This window comes from Xenopus tropicalis, chromosome 2, assembly GCF_000004195.4.
Source record: "Xenopus tropicalis strain Nigerian chromosome 2, UCB_Xtro_10.0, whole genome shotgun sequence".
Taxonomy (NCBI): Eukaryota; Metazoa; Chordata; class Amphibia; order Anura; family Pipidae; genus Xenopus; species Xenopus tropicalis.
Window position 1 is genome coordinate 106913572 of NC_030678.2, and position 26117 is coordinate 106939688.

The following is a 26117-nucleotide window of genomic DNA, read 5'->3' on the forward strand; positions in this document are numbered from 1 at the left end:
CTTTGTGCCAAAAATTAACATTATCTTTAAAAAAAGACTGTCTATTGGAGTTCCCTTTAGATCTACTATGGTCCCTGTCCATGTTTCAAATGAGTGGTTAGCGTGTCCTAACGGTCCCTGCCAGAAGCACGGTAGGAGAAGGATAGCCCTGCAGACAAACTTCAGTTCCCTATCAGGTCAGCCTAGCTGCTGATTGGTTCCTATCTTACAGTGCAGTGTGCTGAGTGCCGCCGGCCCCCCTGTACAGCCTGGGAAAGGAGGCAGCAGGAAGTGAAACAGATGGGTGGGACTAGTGGGTTTTTTGCAGTAAATTTGTAATAAATCAAAACACAATGCACTCCTTTTATGCATTCCTTCTATATTTAGAGAAGTATAATGTACTGGCACATTCTTAATTTTCACTTAATATGTCTCCTTTAAGGATGACATATGAATTAGATGCTGCCAAATATAAATATGGAATGAATAAACCATGCTTAGAGCAGGTTGTGGATGCAACCCATGGACAATCAGTTAAACAGAAATGATTTAATTGATCATTCACTACTTAATAATTTACCTCATTTTCCATTTTCTCAGTAGTGTGTAACCCTCTTTTCATTACCATCCTTTCTACTTTTATAATTAATATCATATGGGCAATTCATAGTAATGTGAGTGATAGCAGAGTGCAGATATAAGATCTTTTTTCTGGAAAGCTCAGAAATATGGGAAGCCATCTCCCATAGATTCCATTATAATCAAGTCTCTGTTATAATTTTTCGTGGTTTTTGTTTAATTTCACAATAAAGTTGTATTTTTCACAATGACTATGAACATTTCAGAATTCATTCAAGCTTTGGCCACAATCTTTTTTTCAAAGCCAGAAAAGTTTTGGTGCCGTTTACGAAGGTTTGGATCCGACCATTTTGGGACTTTTGGATTGCAACCACAATATTTTCTTACAACCAAGAAAAGAATTTTCGTGACATTTTCGAACATCAGAAATTATTTTGGTTACTCTGAAGTTTTTCCAATCATGCTTTTAACCAGTGAAATGTGTGCTTTAATGAAAGGGCCCCTAAATATCTATATATGTATTTGTGACTTTTTTCTAAATGTATTTTTAAAATATAGAATTTGTATGCTTATGCTTGTCATATGTTTTGTTCATTGTTGCAAACTGCAATTAGTTTGATTGTTATGAGTAGGCCACTTATACAAAGGAGTAATGAATATAACACTAGACATAGCCTAGACACTGTAGACATGCTCAGAAATAATGTTCTCTGATGTTGTAAAGAAAAAGGGTGCATAGTTTTTACTCATAACTAATATTGTACAATGTTATTCTGTTTTTCAGTACATAATGATGACTACGCATATTATTCACACTATCAAGACATGATCATAGGGAGTAAAATAAGTATAGGATCAGTATCACACTAAAAAATTGAGTTCTGGGAGGTGGCAGACTGAAAAGCCAGCTGCTAACACCATTATTACTTGCTCAGAGAAGTGCCAAAACAATTGCATGGGTCACAGAAGTTCAACTTTGTCCAAAACAAGCTTCTCTGGTGAAAATTGAATCTTGTTAGCAGAGCTTGACAGCTATGTTTCAATAGCTGTATTATATGCCATTTGTAAAATGAATTTATCTCTAAACTGATTACCTTAAAGTAGTTTATAATGGATTGTGATACAAGGGTGTTTCTGGCCCCCTGAGGCAGCCTTGCGATGCAGCCCCCTCCCTCCGACCCCGCACTTACATTTTCTAGCTTCAGAGAGGGGCTAAAAAAAAAAAACTATACTCCCAAACAACATAGGTCTCTATTAAAAGGTCTCTATTGCATACACTCACATGTAAAACCCTGCTTTATCTAAATAAACCATTTTCATAAAAATATACTTTTTTAGTAGTGTGTGCTATTGGGTACTCCTAAATAGAACATTTCCATTTTAAGAATTAAGGGCTGCCTCTTGGGATCATAGGATTCACAGTGCACACAAACAAGCCAAGGCACACATACATGCTAGGCCCCATTAGCCAATTACTGTAAATTTCCTGTAACAGTTAGAGCTGCATTATTTCTGGTCATGTGATCTCTGAGGGAGCACACAGCCCATCACTAAATGGTAGATTAAGGGAAAGGATGTAAAAGGGCAATATTCACAAATATTTATATATTCAAGTTTGGTCACTTAACATAATATCAACTATCTGTTGGTTAAGTATTCATTCTCGGGGTATAGTTTTTCCATAATTTTCTAGGAGTGGCTTTTTTCTGCCCTTGGTTACTTGTGGGCTGCTGCCTCCTGAGGCAAGTTTGTGATAAAATATATTACACGCTAATCTAAGAGTGTTCACAACTTTCAATGCTTCTTAATGAATCAAAAAAGCTAATTTATTTAAAAACCAGAGAAAAATCAGTAAATGCCTCTGCTCAAAGTTTTTAACATAAATGACAGCCTTTGTTGCTTAAGTACTTATTATGGGATAATCCGGCATTAGTAAGGTGGAAAAAGTGCCTTCCTATTAAAATGCCACAAGGTAATGCTGCTCAGAAAGATGCAATTATTTTGTTCATCTGCTGTTTGACATTGTCATTAGCAGACACCTTTATAAAATTTCTTAGCTTAGAAGAGATTGTACAACTAAATACTATACAACATCTTATAAGGAAAAGCAAGCAGACTTTAATTATATTTTAAAATCAACATAATTCAAAACATGGAAATGGGGAAAGAGAGTGACCTAGGGGTTATATTACTGAGGTCTGACCCACAGAGGCCTGGCTGGGATTTGTGAGATGTCTTTGGTGTAAGCATAGATGGACTTGTGTGGGTGCAACGCTACATATAATTGTATGAAGATAAATAAAGATAATAATAAAAATGGCACTGCTTGTAAAGCCAAAAAAAAATGCTATTTTCTGCTAGTGTTTACCCAGCATTCCAGTATAAATGTTTGCTCAAGAGGTGTGTGAGGCACCTGTGTTATTTGGCACAGTTACAGCAATGTTGCTAAAGAAAAGGACCCCATGAATGACCACCTGCTCTAGGCAAGTGTTTACCTATTTGCTGTGCCTTGTAAATGGGCCTTTTAGTGTATGTTATACTTACAATTCCAGAAATCCTGACATTATTGAGCAAGTAGAACCATTTCCTCTAGTCACAATGCTTTTGTGGCAGCACAGTCCTTCTGAAGACTGCCCTGCCATAACCCAATGTGGGTGCTTGAATTGGTTCTTTATAATAGCAATTAATTTGCTTATTATGTCAATGCCATATCACATTGCACCAAACACATTGGGATTATGATATAGTAATATTCTTATAAAAATGGTGATAACTTTGTTTACTGATTCAGAATTTATTATAAATGTTTATTGTATTGTCATTGTTTCCCATAATTAAACTTATTTCCTCCCAACATCCTCTGGTCAGCTTATCAGGACTCAAACTGCAATAGACATTTTGCAGATTGACAGCATTCTAAAGCCGCTCCATGTACTACCATATTATGGCTTAGTACCACTGCATCCACCCAAACCCTATTGATATTGTTTGCAAGTGTTCTGTTTGACATTGGGGTTGAAAAACATGGCAGATTGCGTCCAAACTTTGCACACTGCATAAATTACCCCTTATTTAAGTCATCTTGTTAGACCTTAACCATCACAACAATATGGTAATTTTAAAATTACATTGCCCTAAGCTCCCTTATGCATACCCCATTGGGATGAAACTTAGATGCAGTTAAGTGATCTCCCCAGATCACAATTTATCTATATAAATACTGAGTTAAGATTTTGACTTTCCTCCCCTATACTCCCTTTTAAAGCATCACCTTTTCTCCAAATGAATGCTTTCTAAAGATGTTCCTGATTTCAACCCATGTATAGTCTTTGCAGCTAAAGGTGCTCTAGGCTTGAATTTTAATTAGATAAATAGTGGCATTTGTAGCTGCATGTTTTATATTTGTATCTAAAGCGGTAACATGTGAAACTATAGTACAAGATAAACCATTTAAAATTGTCCATTAAACTACATTGGTTTGTCTGCTTTTGCTCACTAACCATGACAGGAAAGAAAACATATTGTAAATTTTCCCTTTACAGTCTCATAATCTGTTATTCTTATTTTGTGCACCTAAAAAAATTCATCCTGTAAGATACTGCTCTAGTCTCGCAATGCGCTAAAGTTTACTAATAGTTATTTACTGGTTCTCTGAAATATAGACAGTGTTTGTGCTATATTATTATGCCTAGGATAGCAGCATTAAATGTTTATGTAATGTATTACAGCAATAATCTTAGCAGCAAAAATAAATAGATCAGTAGGTTGTTTACCTGCATATACATGAGATGGTGTTATTGCTAACAGCCTTTCAAAAACAGGTTTATGGCAATGGTATTACAGAGCACTCCTAATAATATCTCAGAATTTTCAGATGACAAAAAATCCAAATTGGATTAGATGTTGTGTAACAGAGAAAATGCAGTTGATTTATTTACTGCATTAATCATATTCATATGTTGTTGGTACATATAAAATCACATTGTTTTATGTCTGTTCCTAGTTTAGAATTATGATAAGGTCATATTTTCCACTCGTTAAATAAGGGAATATAAAGTAGATTATGAATGAAGTTTTTTCAGATAGGAATGCACATTTAGGTATGGGCTCTATTTTTGGGAACCTGTTATTCAGAATGCTCTGAAAACTGGCAGTGCTTTTTCCTATCAGGAATTGTTTAAAATAGCAGCTTTGTTAACTTATTCTCCCTATTGACTTGCTGTATCTCTGTAGCATTCACATTAACTGTTAGTATGATGTAGAGACTGCTATTTTGAGACAGTTTGCAATTGGTCTTAATTTTTTTAAATATTTGGGGTTTTTAAATTATTTAGCTTTTTGTCCAGCAGCTCTCCAGTTCAAAAATTCAGCAGCTATCTGGTTGCTAGGGTTACATTGAATGTAGCAACCAGGCAGTGGTTTGAAAGAGAGACAGGAGTATGAATAGAGAAGGGTCTAAATGAAAAGATAAGTAATATAAAGTAAGTAAAACAACAATAAAACTGTAGCCTCACAGAAGAATAGTTTTTTTTGTGTGGTGAGGTCAGTGACCCCCATTTTGAAAGCTGGAATGAGTTAGAAGAGGAAGGCAAATAACTGAAAAGCTATAGAAAAAAAAATTAAGACCAGTTGAAAACTTGCTAAGAATATGCCATTCCACATACTAAATGTGAATACTAACTTGAATGTGAGCCACCCCTTAAGATATGTCACTTATGTTCACGAAAACAGTATATATCCATATAGATGACAAAATGCATTTTTTAATTCTAAAATGTTTTAATAGATTTTAGGTATTACACTTCTGACCACAGAAAACAATCTTCTTTAGAAAATCCCGGGTCCTAATCATTCCAGATAAAGTATTTGATTTACCTGCACAATTTTCCACATCGCTGGCTAAACTGCACAACTATGCTAGGTTTTTCTATAGTCTATAGATAAAAGGGAACTGGTATTATTGTAAAAAAAAAGTGTAATTGGTATTTACAATTGTTATGATTATTTGGTATTTATTTATGGCTTTCTCAACAACACACTCATGCTGTGAGTTTCTGATGTCACCTATTCCACCAAGTCAATCTTGGAACGACTTCTAACTCTAGTGTAATTTTTATAATTAACATGTATTATATCTGCAACATTGTACAATAAATGGCTGTATACATTGAACATGCAGTTTTAAATACAAAAACAACCAGTAACCAATACAAGAAGCAATGAAGAAGCCTACAATCTAAACAGAAGGGGAGAAGGGGTATGAGACATGACATAGGGATCGTTCAAACACTCTGGCGACCTCTTTGTACCTTGCGCGACTTTTTAGTACTTGCGTCAAAATTTGTGCGACAAAATCGTATTGTCGCACCGAGTATGAAAGTTTCAGAATCATTCAAGCTTCGTTATCGTGACTTTCCTTGGGCCAGGTTGGAGTTGCAGAGTGCCATTGATTTCTATGGGAGGCTTCCAAAATCATGCACAGAAGGATCAAAGTCGGAAAGGTTTTCCCGCTGTTTACAATCGTTCGGTATGAAAATTTCGGATCGCCAATATGATATTACCTTGACTAATACGATTTTTTCGTGATATTTGCGATCTTCAGAAATGATCGTATCCAATCCGAATTTTACCCATTCTGGATTTGAACTCGTGATTTCATGAATGTGCCCCTTAGTATTTGGCATTTAGCAGCATTGCTAAAAAAGATAAGGGTAAGAAAGTCAGGGAGGATGTGGGAGAGAATGCCAGAGAAGGAGTGCAGAAATCCAGAGAAGGAGTGCAGAACTTAAGAATTAGGCCAGTAGAGGAGCATAAATGGTTTGTTGAGAACCTGGAGATAAGTTCAAAAGAGTTTAATAGAGTGGGGTAGAATTGTGAACTGCCTAATTCAATAGGGACTGGAGATATGACAGTCTCTGCAGGTAAAGGACAGTTACTAGAGAGTTCAGTTGTCAATGAGGGATATGATGAGAAAGTGAATTAAGTTTTGGTGACATTCTTGGTTGATATTTTGGAAATTGTCCTTAGATGAAAGTGACATTATGTAATAAATGACTGGATATGAGATGAGATTGACAATGATAAGCCCAAGGAACTGTGTCTGGGGTGATAATGTAGTTGTTAACTGTGATAGACTCTTCTGGGGTGTTATGGGTGTTGGATTTGGGAAGAGAACCACTCCTGTTTTGGGGTGATTTAATTTAAGGTAGCATTGGGGCATCCAGTTAGATATAGCTCTCAAGCAAGACAAAACACTTGTCAAGAGCTCTGGGCCTAGATCAGGAGAGATGAGATAAGTTTGAGTATCATCAGCATAAAGAGGGTTGATTCATTTGCCAAGGAAAGAAATACACAGGGAAAACAGAGCCCAGAGGACCACAACAGAAAGAGGCTGTGCTTTACTCTGCATCTTGCAATACATTTGTTATCTGTTTTTAAGATGCCGAGTGCATCAAAAGTCCAGACTAAAGTGCAGCACTAAGGGGCACAATTTGCAGCTCTAAGTGATTGTACATATATGTCTGAAACATTAGTAAATTACCCATTATGTGTTTGTGTTCTGTACTCTCCAGGGAATAAAATGTATTTTAGTAGAAAAGTGTTAGAAAAGTTTCATACTCCAGCCCCTTTTTCCTAATCACAACTGAAAATCAGATAGCACAAACAGTGAGAATTAGATTTATCATAGCTCCTTACTTTTTTTTTTAACAAGCAGTAACAAGATCTGGTCTAAATTAATTTATTGTCACATAATTTTGTAATCACAAAAACTGGGAAAGGAATTCTCAAAGTTGACTCTTGACTTGCATTGTGTTAACATTATGCTATTTTTATAAATCATTTAGGTGTTAGGATTCAGCACAAACTTTCAGGATTTCTGCTTATAGGAAACAAAGGAATTGCATTAGTTTTATCTGGTGAAAAAGTTCTAACAAAATGGGACATGTTTTAATGAAAAGGTCCCTGATAAACTTTTAGCTGGCTTTCTGATAATTTCAAATACATTAACATGTGTTTCCATGACCAGCACATGGGGGTCATTTAGGCATTTCTCTGCGTTCTAGTTACACCAAAACTTTGGCAGCAGAGAAGAACATGCACTAAACTCTTTTTGCTAACTGTGCTTGTATATTCACAAAATTCTTTTCAACTCTATATTTATTCACAATGACCACATACAGTGGCCGCACACACAAAAACCCATCTCATTTGTGAGCCATTTGCCAATATTTGCCTCACCGTGATTCACAAACAATTGAAAAAGCAATGCCATATTTAATCCCTCCCCCCAGTCAGAGAATGAGTAAAAAAAAAAAATATATATATATAAACACTTATTTAATGCAATAGTACAGCACCCTGCAATAGAACAAAACGTGGTGCACGTCCCCAACAGGTTCCGATATCCTTGCATATACAATAAGTTCAAGAATGGACAGCACACACTTTAAAGTGCAAAAGGTATATTAAAAGATCAAATTCATACTGTACACAAAATGCTTTTTGTGTACAGTATGAATTTGATCTTTTAATATACCTTTTGCACTTTAAAGTGTGTGCTGTCCATTCTTGAACTTATTGTATATATATATAAAAGATTGACATATATTTTAAGGAATCAATGTCTGCAGAATAACAATTATAGTTGGGGTAGGATGACATATATACACAGTAGGATAATATGTCCCATTCTTTTAAGATAATCAATATAGCTTAAGCTTATTCAAGGTGGCTGGGAAAAAATGTTTGGTCTGCAGTCTTTAAATCCTGCCAAAAATTCTCTATTGGAATCAATTCGGGTCATTCAAGGACAGTCATTTATTTTTTCTGAGTCACTCCATTGTTAGCTTTGGGCTTGAAATCATTGCCCCTTGAAATGTGAACCTTTAGCAGACTGGAACAGGTATTTCTCCAGCACCATCTCAACTGTGGAGAAACAAATCATAAAATGTAATCAAAATAAGCTTGGAGTTTTACCAACTGGTATTGTTTCTGTAGAGAAACAGATGGACTAGTTTCACTAAACTTAGATTACTTCCATGAATGTTTCATAATTAACAGTTTAAGTACATGATAATCTAAACACAGATTTACTGCAATGAATTAAATTAGGAGAACAATAAAAATAATCAGGACATTATAGAACTCTGGCCAGTGCTCCTAGTTGAGTTCCAGGGGGCCGTTGTGGGCTCTGTATTAGTGATGAGCGAATCTGTCCCGTTTCGCTTGGGTAAAACAGCGAAACACATATGATGCGCATGTCTTATTTTTACACAACCGCGCCTATTTTGCCGCAAAAAAATTTCTGATTGGATACGATAATTTTCTGAAGATCGCAAATATCACGAAAATGCCTACGAAATAATCGTATTAGTCACGATAATATCATATTGGCGATGCGAAATTTCGTACCGAAAGATTGTAAACAGTGCGAAAACCTGTCCGACTTTGATCCTTCTGTGCATGATTTTGGAAGCCTCCCATAGGAATCAATGGCACTCTGCAGCTCCAACCTGGCACAAGGAAAGTCACGATAACGAAGCTTGAATGATTCTGAAACTTTCATACTCGGCGCGATACGAAAAAGCCGCGAAAAGTACGAAAACGTCGCAGAAAATACGCACGGAGCGTTCGTGGATCAGTAAATGTCCCCCTTAGAAGTGTATTTACAAATTTTTAAAGCCTTGAGTTTGTAAATTTTTGGGGCAGATTTACTAATGCTCGTATTTTGTGTTTTTTGTTTTTAATGTAAAAACAAAAATTAAAATTTTTTGCCATTTATTATCCGTCAAAACCACAAAAAAACACAAATATAAAAATACACCATCTGAAATCTTTCAAGGTCATATATCATGGGAGTTTTCCTAGGCAAATTGTAACAATCTTTATTTAATTTGTGGTTTTAGAGGTTTTTGAGGGTTTTTTTTCATTTGTAAGTCCCCGAAATTCTTGCGATTACTTTTAATAAATGACTAGACATTTGTGGTTTTAGTGGAAATAAGTTTATTTGTGGTTTCAAAAACCTCTAAAACCATGAAAACCAAAATGCTGATAAATCTGTCTTTCCAAGTTTTTTACATTTGAAATTTTACCGTATTCCAGTGTATGCTTATTTATAAGAAAAACTTAAATACATAAAACTTGATTGAATAAAAATGTGTAAAAAAAACAACTCAAATGCAGTGCATTTGCATTCTACTTCTCATATTTGAAGAGTCTGCAAAAGATTAAAAAAGAAAAATGTAGAAGTAAAAATGCAGAGTAGAGCAGCAGCGTACCTGGTCGACATCTTCTTACCGACTGAAGACACCTCGGGTCTCACCGCCAACACAGACCTTGCTTGCGCATGCGCAGTTGGAAGTAGCAGGAAATACGCTTCAACTGCACATGCGCAAGCAGGGTCTGTGTCGGCGGTGAGACCCGAGTCTTCAGTTGCTAAGCAGATGTCGGCCAGGTACGCTGCAGTGCTATGCTGCATTTTTAGCTAGGGGTTAACGATAGAGACAGTGTTTAAACTTAGGAACTATGTGATAAGGGAGAGGAGGGGGGGTCAAGGCAGTGATAGTTAAGGGGGCTTTTAGCGCCCAGGGGTATAGTTCTCCTTTAAGGTTTGGCTTTTCACTCTACTGTGCATTCCCAAGTGGCACAAAGACAGAAAAGGGAAGAGGATCACTTACTAACAGCTACCCCCTGCTGGTGCCTTTTTTTTGCTAACAAGAGCACCGACCTGGGGTATCAGGTAAGTTATTACAATCACTGGTTGGTGCCTAACATTTTGGAACCCCCAGTGATTATACCTTTCCTTCTCCTTTAAATACTGCACCAGTAACATTGTTTAGTTATTTAATAAATATGTCCTGCATTTCTATATGTATCAGCTGCCATTGTGAGCAGTGCACTTTATGCTTTCACTTTTGGGGCTAAAGTCTTCAGTATTCATTGTATAGTTTATTCAACTGAAAACAAAACTGCATATTTGAACTGCGCTTACAGAAATGTCTTAGTATTCAAAGCTTGTATCCAGTTGGCAAATGCCTTTACGTATTAATATTCACAAAACAATCTAAGTGCAGTCATGGCTTTTGCATTATTAAACATGCCTTCTTGCTTTCACACAACTTATTGCACTGAATGGGACAATTTTTGTTTGTTCAGAAATTGAAGTTGCAAAGCTTTCACGTTATGAAATGCAAGTCATCTGTTTATGTAGCTCAAGCAGCTAGCCTCTTTTCTTTTTTTCAGATCGATTTAGAAAACCTTTTTAATTCTTCATTTTTGTAACTAGTGGGTCCGAATGTCCTCTATTAGACTTTATTCTCTAGATTCAGTTTCCTGTCTCTAAAAATCCAGTTTCATGAAACGGGTGTTTTTGGTTATAGTTCATTTAAAACCAAACTGTATTCAATGGCTTGTATGTTAATTCTGCTACATTCAGCAACCCTCCAGTAGTATCTGCAGTCACTGCTAGTTACCCCAGTAACTATATTCCTTGGCTCAATTTATTAATTTTATTTATTTCAGAAAATCCTGTTGTAATTATTACTATTGCACTTATTGAGTAGATCATCTTTTGCATTTTCTGTCTTAGTATAGTATAGTTTAATGGCTTTCAAGCACAAGTATGTCTTTTTATTTTAAAATCTCTGTAAAGACTCTAAATAGCCCCAGAATAATGTACACTCAGTCTCATGTCATCTCTAAATCACCAGCTGAAAACTGCAGCCCATTTTAGCCACTTAATGTAGTGTGAAGCCACACCCCCTATATTTTCTGAACTCTTCTTCTTTTTTTTGACCATGAAGATGGTCAGGAAGTAGCTGAAATGAGCTGCAAATTATAGATTAAAAAATGTTTACTTATGCTTTTAAGAATTTGCTTATCTTTAAATATTTATTTAGAATGGGGATGCAACAAACACATCAGATAAGGATTATAAGAGATTGTTGTGCTGAGTGCCTGTTCGTTTGTTACAGAGATAATTTGTAAGTGTACTTATTGATTCAAGGAAGCCCTTGAGCTAATGCCACCCTGAATTTGGCAGTAATTCAATGGTCCCCTGGTTGATAGGTGCACAGACCAAAAGTACTTTAGCTTGTGAAAGTATTTTAGCAGTTCAGTATTTTAATACTGAACTGTGAATGTGACGCCTTCCACACTACAAAGATTTTAGCTTCAAAATGTGCTTAGTAAATAAACACAGTTGTGTTTGTTTTGAGGTATTGGGCTTTATTGTGGTGAACATGTTTTGATGCCAGAATTGGTTGAGATTTCCCTTTTAATAAATGAGAAGTATTTTGGGATGTCCACCAAAATGACCTCACTTTATAGCCAATGGCTGCATCATAATGGCTGTCTGAGCTGATGTCTGGAGTTGCATAACCCTCAAAGTATGTGAAGCGCCAGACCCCAATACTTTTCTTGTTAAAAATAGTATCTATTGAGATACACTGGAAGACTTAAAAATTAACTTTGTAAAATAAAACTTAGCATGCAATTTCATCATTCTTTCTAAAAGTTCATTTTGGTTGTTACCATTCTAAAAGTAGTGTTGAATTAATGTTTTTGTGCAAGAACTTACTGTGACTTTTAAACAGATGTGGGCCCACCCACATTACCTTCTTTTTTGTAGATATATTTTAGTGCTCCTCAATTTGAGTCATTTCTGGATAAATCTTTGTATCAAAAGTTGTTTCATTCCAGACAGCTATATTATGCAATATAAAGAGACTCTGTCAGGCTTTGTTCTCTTGTAACACAGTGGGAAAAATTGACTTTTTACCAGAACTTGTTAATGTGGTACTGAACCTATTAACATGTAAAATTATTTTTCAGTACATGTACCTAAAATAGCTTTTCTGTCAGACTTAGCATATTCTATCTATAAATCAGCTAAAAGAGGTTAAGATCTAGCTCATTTGGCAAGGTCTCAAATGAACGGATCATCTCCCAATATTCCCACCTACAGTGGGGGATAACAGGCTAACTCAGTAGTTTGGCCCCAGGGCCATTTGATCGATATAAAACAGCGGGTATATGGGCTGTTGGACTGAGGACCATAACAACAAGTGGTTCTCAGTCCAATGGGAAAATCAAACCTGCCTAAGCGAGATCTGATCAATTTTGCCAGATATTGGTTCGGTAGGCCCGTCGGTGGTGACAGATAAGCTAGCAAAACGGAAGGACCCAAATGTATGGCCAACTTAAGGTGATGCAAACCTTTACACAGGACTCAGTTGGCTTATTGCCATGAAAAAATGGTTAAATATTTGTTTTATATACACTAAGCAACAGTTTATTTAAACTAAGGGGGTGATTTATCAACGTTCGAGTTTGATTCTTTGTTCTGAGTTTGTTTTGTTGCACTGAAAAAACTGGAATTCGAGTAATGTTTCAAAAACTCAAATGTCTGGTATTTTTTAAGTGCAAACTTAAAAACGTGAATGTAAAAGTTTGTCATGTAAAAGCTGATTACGCATAAATATATTGCATGGTTTAAAATACAGCGTAAAAATATGTCATCACCAGATAAATAATGACAATACATCACTTCTTAATCTAGACAAGTGTCCTTTTAGTGAATGGATGGTTAATTCTTAAAATATAAGAAGTGATAATATTTTTAACCCATGCTATAAATATCACTCATTTTTTCCGCCTCTAGTGAATTGGCCCCACAATAGAAACAAAGAAACTTCTTAAAAATTAAATTTTATGCAATAAAAAAATATGTTTTTGATACATAATGTTGCTATTTACTTTCACAGGTAAAGCATCTGCCCCATATAAAGTATGGTTTTCATTAGAAATCCAGAGTAATCCAGCACCTCCAGACAAAAGCATAGAAATCAGTGGCTCTGTTTTGGTAAGTACACTTCCAACAAATGCTAGTAGTACTACAGTTTTATCATATATTAATTCATTATTACATTATTAATTATTAAATAGTTGAGACAACATATTGAGCTTAAATGAATTAATTTTTATTTTTTATTAACTAGTAGTGGTCATATTAGGACCAGTAACATGCTGGTTATTGTCTTTGTTTTGTAGAGTATACAGTGCTTACATCATTAACTAGTGATGTGCGAATCTGTCCCGTTTTGCTTCAGCAAAAATTTTGCTAAACTGCTGGAAATTTTGTTAAAAGGTGAAAATTTTGTGAAATGAGGGTACCACATAACTTTTTTGACGCAACTCTGACTTTTGCGTCACTCAGCAAATTTTTGTGAAAATGGCGATATGCAGAGTTTTGCTGCAAATCCATACCTGCCAAAAAAATTTGCTCATAAACCTAAACCTCAAAGAGCAAAAACACAGAGCAGCTTTTAAGTTGTTAAGTGCTATCGTACTTGTCTTAGCACCACCGTATAACTTTACAGTACCTGAACCATGACCCCATAATGAAGGAAAATTCAGTATAGAAATTAATTTATATTCAAACAGATATCTAATACAGTCATTTGATGCATTACTGGGACTGTGCAAAGAAAGGTCTATTGAATGAAACTGGTTTGTTTAGCTTTGTTCTAAAATTCATGAAACTGCAGCTAAAATGGCTAAATTTCACCAAAATCACAACAAATGCAATGGAGTTAATGGGAATGCAAAATTACATTGCGGTTAAGACATTTTCAGCTCTTCAATATCATATACATTGCCCTACTTTGTTAGAAAGCTCTCTTTCACTATGCCACAGCTGTACTTCATAGAAAAGGGTTCTATGTTGGCAATTTTTTCCAAACACAGCACCCAGACAGCTTCCTAGACAGATGGGGGGGAATCCAAATCAGTTGTTTAATGCTGAAGGCAACAAATACATATTCCAGGGCAAAATCCCATGTGGTTTTTGCTAACATGGATTGTAAAATTGTAGTGCAGATTTGCAAACATTTACATACTGTATGTGACGAAAACATGAACTGCAAAATGGTACTGGGTGAAAAAGTTTGGACATCCCTACTATAAACTAGCATCTCAAAAGCAATTGTATTACCAATGTTGTTATTTACTGTTCCATGGACTTGAAGAATGCATGATAATACAGTAGAATAGAGTTTAGCCAATTACACCCTAGCTCTTAACTTAACCAGAACTCCTGTAGTGTCAGAAAAGTTATAAAGATAGGTTACCAAGATAGGTTACCATACAGTTACCAAGAAGTGATTGGATTACTTTGCATTCCTACTACAGTTTCACCAGGCAGTGAAAAACAAAAGATTGTCATGGGAAAATATGTTTTTTTAAACAAATCAGTTAATAGAGCTTCTCCTGCAGAATTCTGCACTGAAATCCGTTTTTCAAAAATACAAATAAACAGGGGGTTGCAGGCTCTGTGGAAGTGTGCACGACTTAGGGGCATATTTAGGTCTGGTGCCTAGGGCAGCACCAAACCTAAATACACCCCTGAGTAGCAGTGGTCAAAAACAGACACCATCTTGTTCATAAGTATATTGATAATTCCCTTATAAAAGTAACATGAGGTGCAAAAGAGATACAGAGACCCTGCCACATTGTGACACTCTGCCTGTGACATCTGAGATTGCTGACTTCTTTAAGCAAGTCATTACTTTCTTTAATATCTTCTTTATGCCATGAATGACATTTTGTTCTTTACTTAGACTATGAACACTGCCATCATATTTCATTTAGATTTGGTCTGCTTTAGTACAGTTGACTCACTACATTACAATTAGATTGTTGTAGTAGTACATTATTAATCACATTGGTCTGTTAAACACATGCTGTTGTGAATCTGTGCATCATGATCTGTAATAGCTAGGCTAAAATTAATGGAATGTGCGTGTTCTTGAATGAATGAAGAAAGCAGTCTTCTAATATCATATATGCAAAACATTTTAGTTTTTTCAAAATACATTTACAGCACCAGCTCAGCATGTATCCAAAAAAGAAAAATGAAGTTGCAAAATAATGCTTTATAAAAAAGACTATATCAGCAGCTTTGTAATAAAAATGCAGAGCTTAATTTGGAGCCTCTCTTTATTAGAAAGGTCTATGAATTTTAATTTAACAAACTGTTCTTAAATTTGCCTTTGCTTTTTTTTCATTATAATAAGCCACTAGGTAGAACAGGGAGACAAATCTTTATTTAAAGGCAGATTTATTATGGCAGCATATGATATACAGTAGAGAGATCAAGTCTGGCAAAAGTACTTTTTAAAATCAGCGTCTAAGGGCACATATGCATTTTGTCTCTTAATTTGCTTCTTACAGAATAAGCAGTGACAAAACCTAAAAATTATCTCAGTAGAAAATGGGACTTGCTAGGCTCACAGCACAAATTACTTGATAAGTGATTACTTGACTCAAGAAAAAACACAAATAGTCAGTATTTATTGAATAAAAAATTTATTAAAGAAAAGATCCTCAAAAAGTCACCAGAATAAAAACTTTTGTTGCACATTTTGTCAGGTTATTTTTTTCACATATACTATTTTTTTCTCACAAACTTGATATTTGATAAATCTGCCCCAGATTGTTTTCCATTGATGAAATGGCCTGCAGACCACCTGCTACCTGTTGATCCAAAGTAAATGTAAAGTTTTTAATACATAAATGACAGTTTATACTGTACTTATTGAAAACTATTCCCCCACTATGAATACTTAACCAACAGATTATTTATATCATATTAAGTGGCCTATTAAAGTACCTTACCAAACTGGATTATATATATATTAGTAAATATTACCCTTTTATATCTTTTCCCTTAATCCACCATTTAGTGATGGGTTGTATGCTCCCTCAGAGATCACATGACCAGAAATAATGCAGCTTTAACTGTAACAGGAAGTAGTGTGGGAGCAAAATATAGAACTTTGCCTATTAATGGACTGATGTGGCCTAGCATGTATGTTTGCCCTAGGTTTGTGTGTGTGCACCATGAATCATATGATCCAAGGGGACGGCCATTAGTAACTTAAAATGGCAATTTTCTATTTAGGATTACCGAGTGGCAAATACTAATAAACTATTATAATTTTATGGAAAAAGTTTATTTAGATGAAGTAGGGTTTTACATATGGGCTTTTTATGCAATATATTTCTATAGAGACCTACATTTTTTGAGAGTATACATTTCCTTTAAGATGTATGTATAAAGTTGTAAATTATGCTCAGTAGTTTAAAAAAAATATTTAATCATTAAAAATATTCAACAAAACAGGCTACAAAAGCTGTTTCTGTATATTCCTGTATATACAACTGTATATTAAAGAAAGGTAGAAATTTCCACCTGCCTTAGTTAAGGGGTATAGATAAAAATTCTTAATTTTAAAGTTTGAGGTATCTTCATTTAAAACTGCTTACATTTCTTGTTGACCTTTACATCAGCAAAAGCAGAAGGTACACAATCTAAGAGAATATTTTGTATGATAGAATGGCTATCTTTTAATTAGATGTCTTACCTCTTTTTAAGAGTTCTTGTGTCTTAAATATGAAAGCACCGTGTAAAGTGTGACATTTCAAAATGTTAAATCCCACAAGAAAAAAAAAACCACACTGACCTTTCACGCTTAAATGTGTAACTTTCCCTATTATCGGAGATGTAAGAGAACATATCTTTCAATAAGGTGTCAATTTGGGGTTGATTCTTCTTTTATTAATGAAACTCCTGCTGTGAAATGAACGTAGTGATTCCAAAGTACACTTGGGTTTCTGCCCTCCTTATGTAGAAACAGGGATACCCATAAGTGTTACAGAACTAAAAACACATTTTATGTGTCCATTTTTAAGTAGTTACTGTTTAACATTGAATACTTGCTATTAATCAAAGATGCCATTTGTCTTGTAGTAATGGCGACCTCAACTTCTACACCTGCTCTAGTGATGAAAGGAGGATTCAAACGTTATTTTGAATGTGTAGATACTTTAATATCTGTCTTCTGTGGGCTCATTTACTGCAGTAATCCATTCTGCCAATCAGATATTTACTCCCATTGCTGTTCCTGCAGCTGTTTGAACAAAGATAATCACTAATTGTTTGTTTTGGGTTTGTGGCCAAGTTCAAATGTGCACAGTGTTAAAAACAAGCTTGACAGAATAGGTATATTAAGAGTGAACTTGCAGTTTCCATTAAAGGATTGATACAGAAATTTGTTGGAGTATTTTATTTGTAATGTATATAATGCCAAGGGGCATCACTTAAAGGGATTCTGTCATGATTTTAATGGTGTACTTTTTATTTCTAAATTACACTGTTTACTTAGCAAATAATTCACTCCACCATTTTAAAATTGTATTCTTGAACCAACAAATGTATTTTTTAAGTTGTAATATTGATAGGTAGGCAGCCATCTCAGTGCATTGTGCCTGAGTCTGAGCATTCAATAAGAGGCCAACACTACACATTAGAACTGCTTTCAGATAACCTATTGTTTCTCCTACTTTCATGTAACTGGAGAAGTCCCAAGCTGCACTTTGATTTCTTACTATTGAGTGCTATTCTCATATCTACTGGGAGCTGCTATCTTGCTACCTTCCCATTGTTCTGCTGATCAGCTGCTGGGGGGGTGGGGAGAGGGTGATATCTCCCCAACTTGAAGCACAGCATTAAAGAGTTTATCAGAGCACCAGTCACATGGCTGTGACACCCTAGTAAATGAGTAACATGCCCTATGTGAAATTTTAAAATTAAATATAAAATGGATTTCAATGCAGGATTCATTTTTATTCTAGATTCCAGTTTTCTTGCGCTTAAAAAAACTCGAATTTAAGTTATGTTTCAAAAACTCAAATGTCTGGTATTTATTAAGTGTAAAAAACCTGAACTCTAAAAAATGAAAGTTTGCCATGTAAATGCTTGCGAGTTTCTATAGAATTCAATGGGAGTTGTCATAGGCAAAGTCAAGCCATATTCTAAAACTCAGTGTGACTGAAGTTTATCAGAGCACAAGTCACATGGCTGTGGCACGCTGGGAAATGAAGAATATAGCTAGCCCCATGTGAAATTTCAAAATTAAATATAAAAAAATATGTTTACACTTTTGAAAAACAGATTTCAGTGCAGGATCCTGCTGGAGAAGCTCTTTTAACTGATGTGTTTTGAAAAAAAAAAACATGTTTTCCCATGAAAGTATTCCTTTATATACATGCAGAATTTGTCTAAAAGTTCTGAATTTGGATGCAGTAAAGTGAAGTACAGAAGAACAGCCACCATGCTATTTAAAAATACCTACAATTTATATACCCCACTAATGGTAGAGGTCACTTGACCTCCAATTAGGAAAATTAAACAATATGTAAAAATATATAATATGCTGCTTAGAAGCTTGACTTTAGCTGTTTCTCCTCTGTGTATATGGTTGTGCAGCAAAAACCTCGAGGACTGAAAATACCTCCTCTTTGTGGCCAAAGCCGAGAATCAAAAAATCCCCAGAGAATCCAACAATACAATATCTCCCCAGTTATACTGGGGACCATTTTTTTCTCTTCACAGTAAATCATGATAAATTATTTTTATTAGAAAGGGAAGGTCCCTATTCATTTTCCTTATTTTCCAAGTATGTATGTATAGTTTTACTTAGGTAGAGCTACATATTTCTTACTGTAAATTAATATTTAAAATTTAATATAGAGTATAATATATGATAAAATTCCAAGCTTGTTGTATTATAAAGATCTGTTTTGGAGAATACGTTGTGCACTCCTTTTTCATAAGTGTTCCACTAATAACAGCAACTCCTCTTTTTGGGTTAAGGGCTGCCCTTAAAGGTCATTAAGCTTTAGATTAGGGGGCAGATTTATCAAAACACAAGTTCGAATCCCGAACGGGAAAAATTTGGATTGGAAACGAAAATTTCTGAAGATCACAATTATCACGAAAATACTTATGAAAAAATTGTATGTCAAGATAGTATCGTATTGGCGATCCGAAAGTCACAAAATTTTCGTACCGAACTATTGTAAACAGCGGCAAAACCGATCCGATTTTTTCGCTCTAAAAATACGAAAAAGTCGCACAAGGTACAAAAAAATCGCAGAAAATATGATTGGACCGATAGAACGAATGCTCGGAGCGTTCGTGGATAAGTAAATGTGCCCATAGGAGTTAGGCATTTTCACCATCCCAGTGGCACTGACAGAGCTTGGGTGAGTTAACCCTTTTATGCACGGCGGGAATTGAGTAGTTGCTTGGCTCCACAGTCCCTCCGCGCTCTCATTAAGCATTTCAGCACTCTCTAAAGAGTTTAACTTAAAATCACAAATGACTAGACCTACAGTCCAAAGTATGACCCTTTAATGTCATCCATCGTTTCATCATGTGGCTTCCAGCTATCACTTTTACCATTACATGGCACACGCAACTCACATAATTTTGCGGTGCCTGTATAATATGAACAGTTGTAGAGTAGGGAAGTATACTGAACCCTTACAATAAATATAGAGGCTTTTCTGCTTTGAGATATTAAATAGGGTTGTCAAAATGATTTTTTTGAGCTTTAGCCATTTTAGAACTGGGTGGCATAATGCCACATTTTAAAGATATTACATATTTTCCTAAGGAATCAATGGCAGCAGTCACTAATATGCATTTCCCAACACTTAATAAGCATTAAAAATACTATACTTTTGCTCAATAGGAACAGAATAAATTGTTATTTCTATTTTTCTTGTATAGAAGTACTATTTATAGCCCTGTACCTGTAATCTCTTAGGCTCTATACAGTTTATAATTTAGATTTGCGAGTATTGGATTCCACTCTTATACTACTTTTGCCACTTAAAAGAAAGAGAGGTAGAAAAAGTGTAAGAGATATGTACAATGTATGATAAGGTCTTAGAAGAACAATATATTTCATAAGGATTTATTTGATTCATTATAATGTATTGACCCAGTATATATGATGCGTTTGTCTGCCACTGCAGCAGTGTTGTAAAGTAAAAGATAAGTAAAGCAATTTCCCCACTCATTTTTCAGACCTGTGCAATAAAGATAAGCAAAGTGATGTTGCTACTCCTACTGCATTTGAGATACCCTTCTCAGTTAAGTCTCCCATCTCTTCTGATTCTGGCCATGATACAGAAGGGCGCATAGTCATTTTAAATCCTTTCTGTTTTTACTTTACTAAGGGATTTTTGCCTAATAAAAATAAATATCATTTAAATAGCTTTCAAATTTATATTTGTTACATATTTCTAATAGTTTTAAGGCTAATTGTAAATACATTTGCAGTCAAAAGGATTGTCTGTTCGCCCCTTTCTGTTCTGTAGAAACTGTAACTCTTAGAACAATGTAACAAAAGTCAGTTTTTCTCCAGCCCCTTTAGGGCTCTGGCACACGGGGAGATTAGTCGCCAGTGATAAATTTACTCATAACTACTAGAATGTCTTTACTTTTCCACTTCACCATGTTGAACCTTAACCTCATTACTGCTAAACCCAGTTCAAGCTCTTCTATTTTTAATGTTACAATTTACTCTATTGGATCTCCCTTCACTTATTCCCATATTAAATGTTTTCGTTAAACTACCTTATTTAACAAACAAAATAATATGCAATACTGATTTTGTTTCTGAATTGTAACAGAGCTGCAAAAATGGTAGCATCTTTAAAATGGTACTAAATAATATTTATATTTGGTTTTTATTTGTATCAAATATCAAACCCAACATTATAATCAACATTTGATATCTACAGTATGTGATAAGTAACTTTTATGTAGTCATTGCATGCATGAAACAGCAATTAAGTTGGTGTAACTCAAACCATTATTACTTAGGATATTTATACAAATCCAATTTATTATTTACCCTTCATGAAAATGCAGCCTGTTCTGGACGCACAATTTTCTTTTAGATGTGTTGTTTTTATACAGGCTCTCTTATCAATTATTCCTGCCACGTACATATTCAGTCATGATTACCATTTTACATCTTGTACCGAAGGAGCCAACTAACAGGCTTGAAGCTAGTATGCCAGTCTAAAAGTTATCATGCTTCTTTTTTTCATACTCAAAGGCATCAGGTCTTTGTATGACACAGTTAAATCCATCAGCCTTACTCTGCTTGACCAGAGTTGATATTTAAGCACTTGTCATTTGATAAGAGTATATGATAGATCATTTGTACCCTTGTAACTTTTTGGCTTTTTTGCTGAATGTAAAACTGATATATAATATCTGAGTTACTTTTTTTAACTTGATTTATTATATGTTACCAGTAAAGAAGGAAAATCCAGAAATTGTTTTACTTAATAAAGTAGGACATGGGTTATTTATGTTACATAACTGCCATCATTTTTGGTATTAAAGCTCACATTTCAATTGAAGATTCTGTGGCTCATTTTCTAAGGTCACAATACTGTGTCATTGCAACATTGTTGCAGGTTTTTTTCAATATTGCAATTTGATTCTTTAGTTTGGTGGCATTACAGAATATCATTTAACCTCCTAATGCAGAATAGTCATACAGGAGGGTGCTGTATAAATAGAACAAACTTTTTATGGATAAAAGTGTTGAAGAACCATACCCTGTGATAAAATATCTCAAGTACTGCAAACTGTAGGAGTAACCCACCTATTATCTCTCTTTCCTCCATGCTGATTTATTTGTTTTATTGCCATTTCTAGCGTAATTTATATAACTTCCATAACTTTCCTTTAAAAATTATTGGTGAAGCGTAGATATAACACACATCTTCCAAATCTATCTGAAGGTCCAGCTTTGAAAATAACATGTCTGGTGTCTTTGAAGAGTAAGCCATTAAGGGGTACAAATTAATCAGCTAGCATTAGTTGGTAATGTTTAGCGATGATCAAATCTGTCCCGTTTCAGTTTGCAATAAAATTTGCGAAACGGCAAGAAAATGAACGAAACGCATTTGTTGCGCATTTTTTTTGTCTCCTGCGTTTTTTTACGCGACCACGCCCAATTTTGACATGACCATGCCCAATTTTGATGCGCGTCAACAAACTTTTTTGCAGCGAATTTTCACAGAAGTTTCGCGAAATGCCAATGGCGAAATGCAGAAATTCACTGCAAATCCATGCCTGGCGAAAAAATTCGCTCATCACTAGTAATGTTTATTTGTGTGTAGCTGTGGTAGTTGTACAAAAGTGGTCCCTTTAGAAGTAAGCTCCTTTGTAGCTGCAGTTTTATAAATGTTTAAGCATGTGCTTAATATGTTAGCATCACATCATTACATCAGAACATAACTGCCAAAACAACCAGCTTTCACATACAGAAACATCAACAATCAAATCAGTCCCTTTTCAATACAAATATCACACTTTGAACTCATAGGGGCTGATTTACTAAGACACGATTTCGAATCCGAATTGGAAAAATTCCGATTGGAAACGAACATTTTGCGACTTTTTCTTTTTTTTTGCGTTTTTTTCGGCGTCTTTACGATTTTAGCGTAAAAACGCGAGTTTTTCGGCGTCTTTACGATTTTTGCGTAAAAACGCAAGTTTTTCGTAGCCATTACGAAAGTTGCGCAAAGTCGCGATTTTTTCGTAGAGTTAACACTTGCGCGCAAAGTCGCGCCTTTTTCGTAGCGTTAAAACTTAAAAGGCGCAACGTTTCGCGCAAGTTTTAACGCTACGAAAAAATCGCGACTTTGCGCAACTTTCGTAATGGCTACGAAAACTCGCGTTTTTACGCAAAAATCGTAAAGACGCCGAAAAACTCGCGGTTTTACGCACAAATCGTAAAGACGCCGAAAAGCTCGCGTTTTTACGCAAAAATCGTAAAGACGCCGAAAAAATCGCAAAATTACCGATCATTACGAAAAAAACGCAATCGGACGCATTCGGCCCGTTCGTGGGTTAGTAAATGTGCCCCATAGTGAACTCATAAATCAGTTTTTTAAGATTGTGACCTCTCGGGTTGAGTTCAGTACATTAATAAAAAATGATGTTATCCTGTACATTAGAGGGTTTATTTAATAAAAGGTGCATATTTTACGGCAGAGCTAGTCATCTATAGCAACCAATTAGCATGTAGCATTTACTTGTCAGCTGGTTAACAGCAAACATTTTTTATGGTTTCTGTGGTTTACTGCACTTGGGCAAATGCTGTGCATGTTATTATATTCCTCAATATAGGTTTTATGTGGATTTTGACAATCAGAAATGTTCCTTGGCTGAGTAAGAGCCTCTTAGTAATTTGTTGATATTATCATCATTCATAAGGCTATGCCACCTCACTTTATATTACATCAAAGAATGATAGACTCCCTGCTCTGCCAGCGACTCTAAATGGTGTTTTTCTTTACTTAACTCTAAATAAAAGTTTAAAGTAAATCTGTTAAAAAAATCTGGCAATAAGTCAAATGTGGAGGCGAAATAAAATTACAATTTTTAGTAAATGACCTCAATATCTACGAGAAACACATTTTCCCACAATATTTTCATGCAGTATATTTGTTATTTTGTATTATGCTTTAATTGTTTTCATACACTGAAGTTATTTTTACACAAGCTGCATATTGGTTGAGGTTCAACTTTTGTTTTCTTGTTGACATCTTGCCACCAGTTTCTGGAGTTATTTTTAATGTAAAATAATGCAGTCATCAAATAAACAGCAAAAAATAACGTTTTGGTTACATAAGAGTTCTGAATTTATGGGCTAAGCCATCAATTTTTGTAACTAATTTTTTCACTGAATTTGGTCAAAAACAAGCAAAGCTGTTGACCACACTGGGTCATTTAAGGGTAGGGTTCTTCTGGAAAAAATAATGCTTTTACTTACTCTAATATCGTTTTTCTCTATGAACAACACTGACATCCAAAAAAACAGAGAATGGAATGCCATATGTTATGATTTTAAGCTCTTTCATGTATTTTATTCTAGGAAAATGTTTGTATAGATATTCCTATCAGCAACCCAACATCTGAAGTGCAACATTTCCATGTATTGGTGAATGGTTCTGGACTGACAGGAGAGGCAGATTTTACCCTGCAAGCTAAAGAAACGTTTCCTTATACGTTAACATTTTTCCCAACGAGAACAGGTGTTTCTACAGGAAGGTAAAGAGAAAACAGACTGTTATTTAAAAAACAAAAAAATAGAAAAACTCACCCGATTGCTATTCATTCCTATGGGATTTTTTAATCTCAAATTTTGATAAATCTGTGCCGAAATCATCCCTGCTCATGGGAATCGCATAAGATGCCAGTCTAGAGCTAAAAATTGTAAAAAAGAAATACTACTACTTACAATTTTTATGGTGTAAGTAGTAGGGTTTTTTTGTTATGTTACAGTATGATGTTGGATTTGAGTATTTTAATCTGAGAAGGTACATTACTGAAAGACCTGTGATCTAGCTCCTAAACTTAATTTAGTTCTAAGCAAGGGCATAACTAAAAGATTGTTTTATTCATGTATGTAATTTGATTTTAGAGCGATTTCTTGTAACACTGTATAGATGAAATGCAACGCCAACTAATCTATTCTGTGACTTCTAAATAGAACATTAATTATAGTTTTATTACAAAAATGCAGTGCATCAGAGGCCAATAAGATTTTCCATCATTAAATGGCTATACAGTATACTTCTATAAATTATATATATCCTATATCTTCGGATCATGTAAAGTAAGTCTTGCTTATTTCTAGGATATTTGTTTGACTCAGAAGCAAACGACACAGGCCAAACATCAATTTATTTATATAGTAAGAGTTATGAATCACGTAATGAAAATATACATACATACATACGTCATGTTAAAATAATATGATTAACAAACGGGTTACAGAATGATGTATAGTATGATTATATTTGTCATTTTTAAAGAAATGTTAGTTAAATTTCATGTCAACCTTTACTGTGTCACTCAACCGGGCTGATAGTGAAAAGACTGACATTTTAAAGTTGGCTTTCTGTTTAGTCAAGCAGTAAAAACCGATTATTCTCTGAAAGTATGGGGTGGTACAGCAATGATGTCTTACATAATTTATTTCTTGAGGTTAATATGAGTAATTTTTATGAGTGTAATGAGCTTATTTATCAAGTTTGTTTTTCTAAATAGATTAAACTTGCATATTGAACACTTGTTAATTATTAAAGTGGTAAACTCGAGTTGAACATATGGCTTGATTTTGCCTAGGACAACACCCATTGACTTCTCTACAATCTCACAAGATTTAGATATCAAAGTTTTACATTCGAGTTTTCAGGTTTTTTGCACTTATATTTCAGTAAAATGATAGAACTCATTGAATACTTTTTTCAAGGCACTACCTCCCCCCCTCCAATTATAACATGCAAGCATGAGAGGGCATGAGAGCTTGCCTGGGTGCCAGAAAAATTAATATTACATTATGTTAATAACTCATGTTTTCTCTTTATTGTTTTGCCTGTAGTGTGATTTTCCAGTCCGATGTATTTGGTGAATTTTGGTATGAATTACAGCTATTATCTGAGAAACCATCTGCTACTACACTCCCTGAAGTACACTGTGAACTTGGAAAGTTAGTATGTTTTTGAAACCATGCATGTGTCTTGTGACCTATCTAAGTAATCCTAGACAACAAGTCTATTTAAGTATTGTCTTATTAGGAACAATATTACATATCCATTTACACCAAGTAAAAAAT

The 26117-nt window shown here is 34.8% G+C and overlaps 1 protein-coding gene across 2 annotated transcripts in view; it reads left to right on the top strand.

Annotated features, from left to right (window-relative positions):
* cfap47 (chromosome X open reading frame 22) overlaps nucleotides 1–26117 on the top strand; it is a 214872-nt gene that overhangs the window by 135397 nt on the left and 53358 nt on the right. For both annotated transcript variants that reach the window (XM_012957626.2, XM_012957627.2), the window contains exons 52-54: nucleotides 13323–13420; nucleotides 24372–24547; nucleotides 25884–25991. In XM_012957626.2, coding sequence (XP_012813080.2) covers nucleotides 13323–13420; nucleotides 24372–24547; nucleotides 25884–25991 — 382 coding nt within the window. The remainder of the gene's footprint in view (nucleotides 1–13322; nucleotides 13421–24371; nucleotides 24548–25883; nucleotides 25992–26117) is intronic.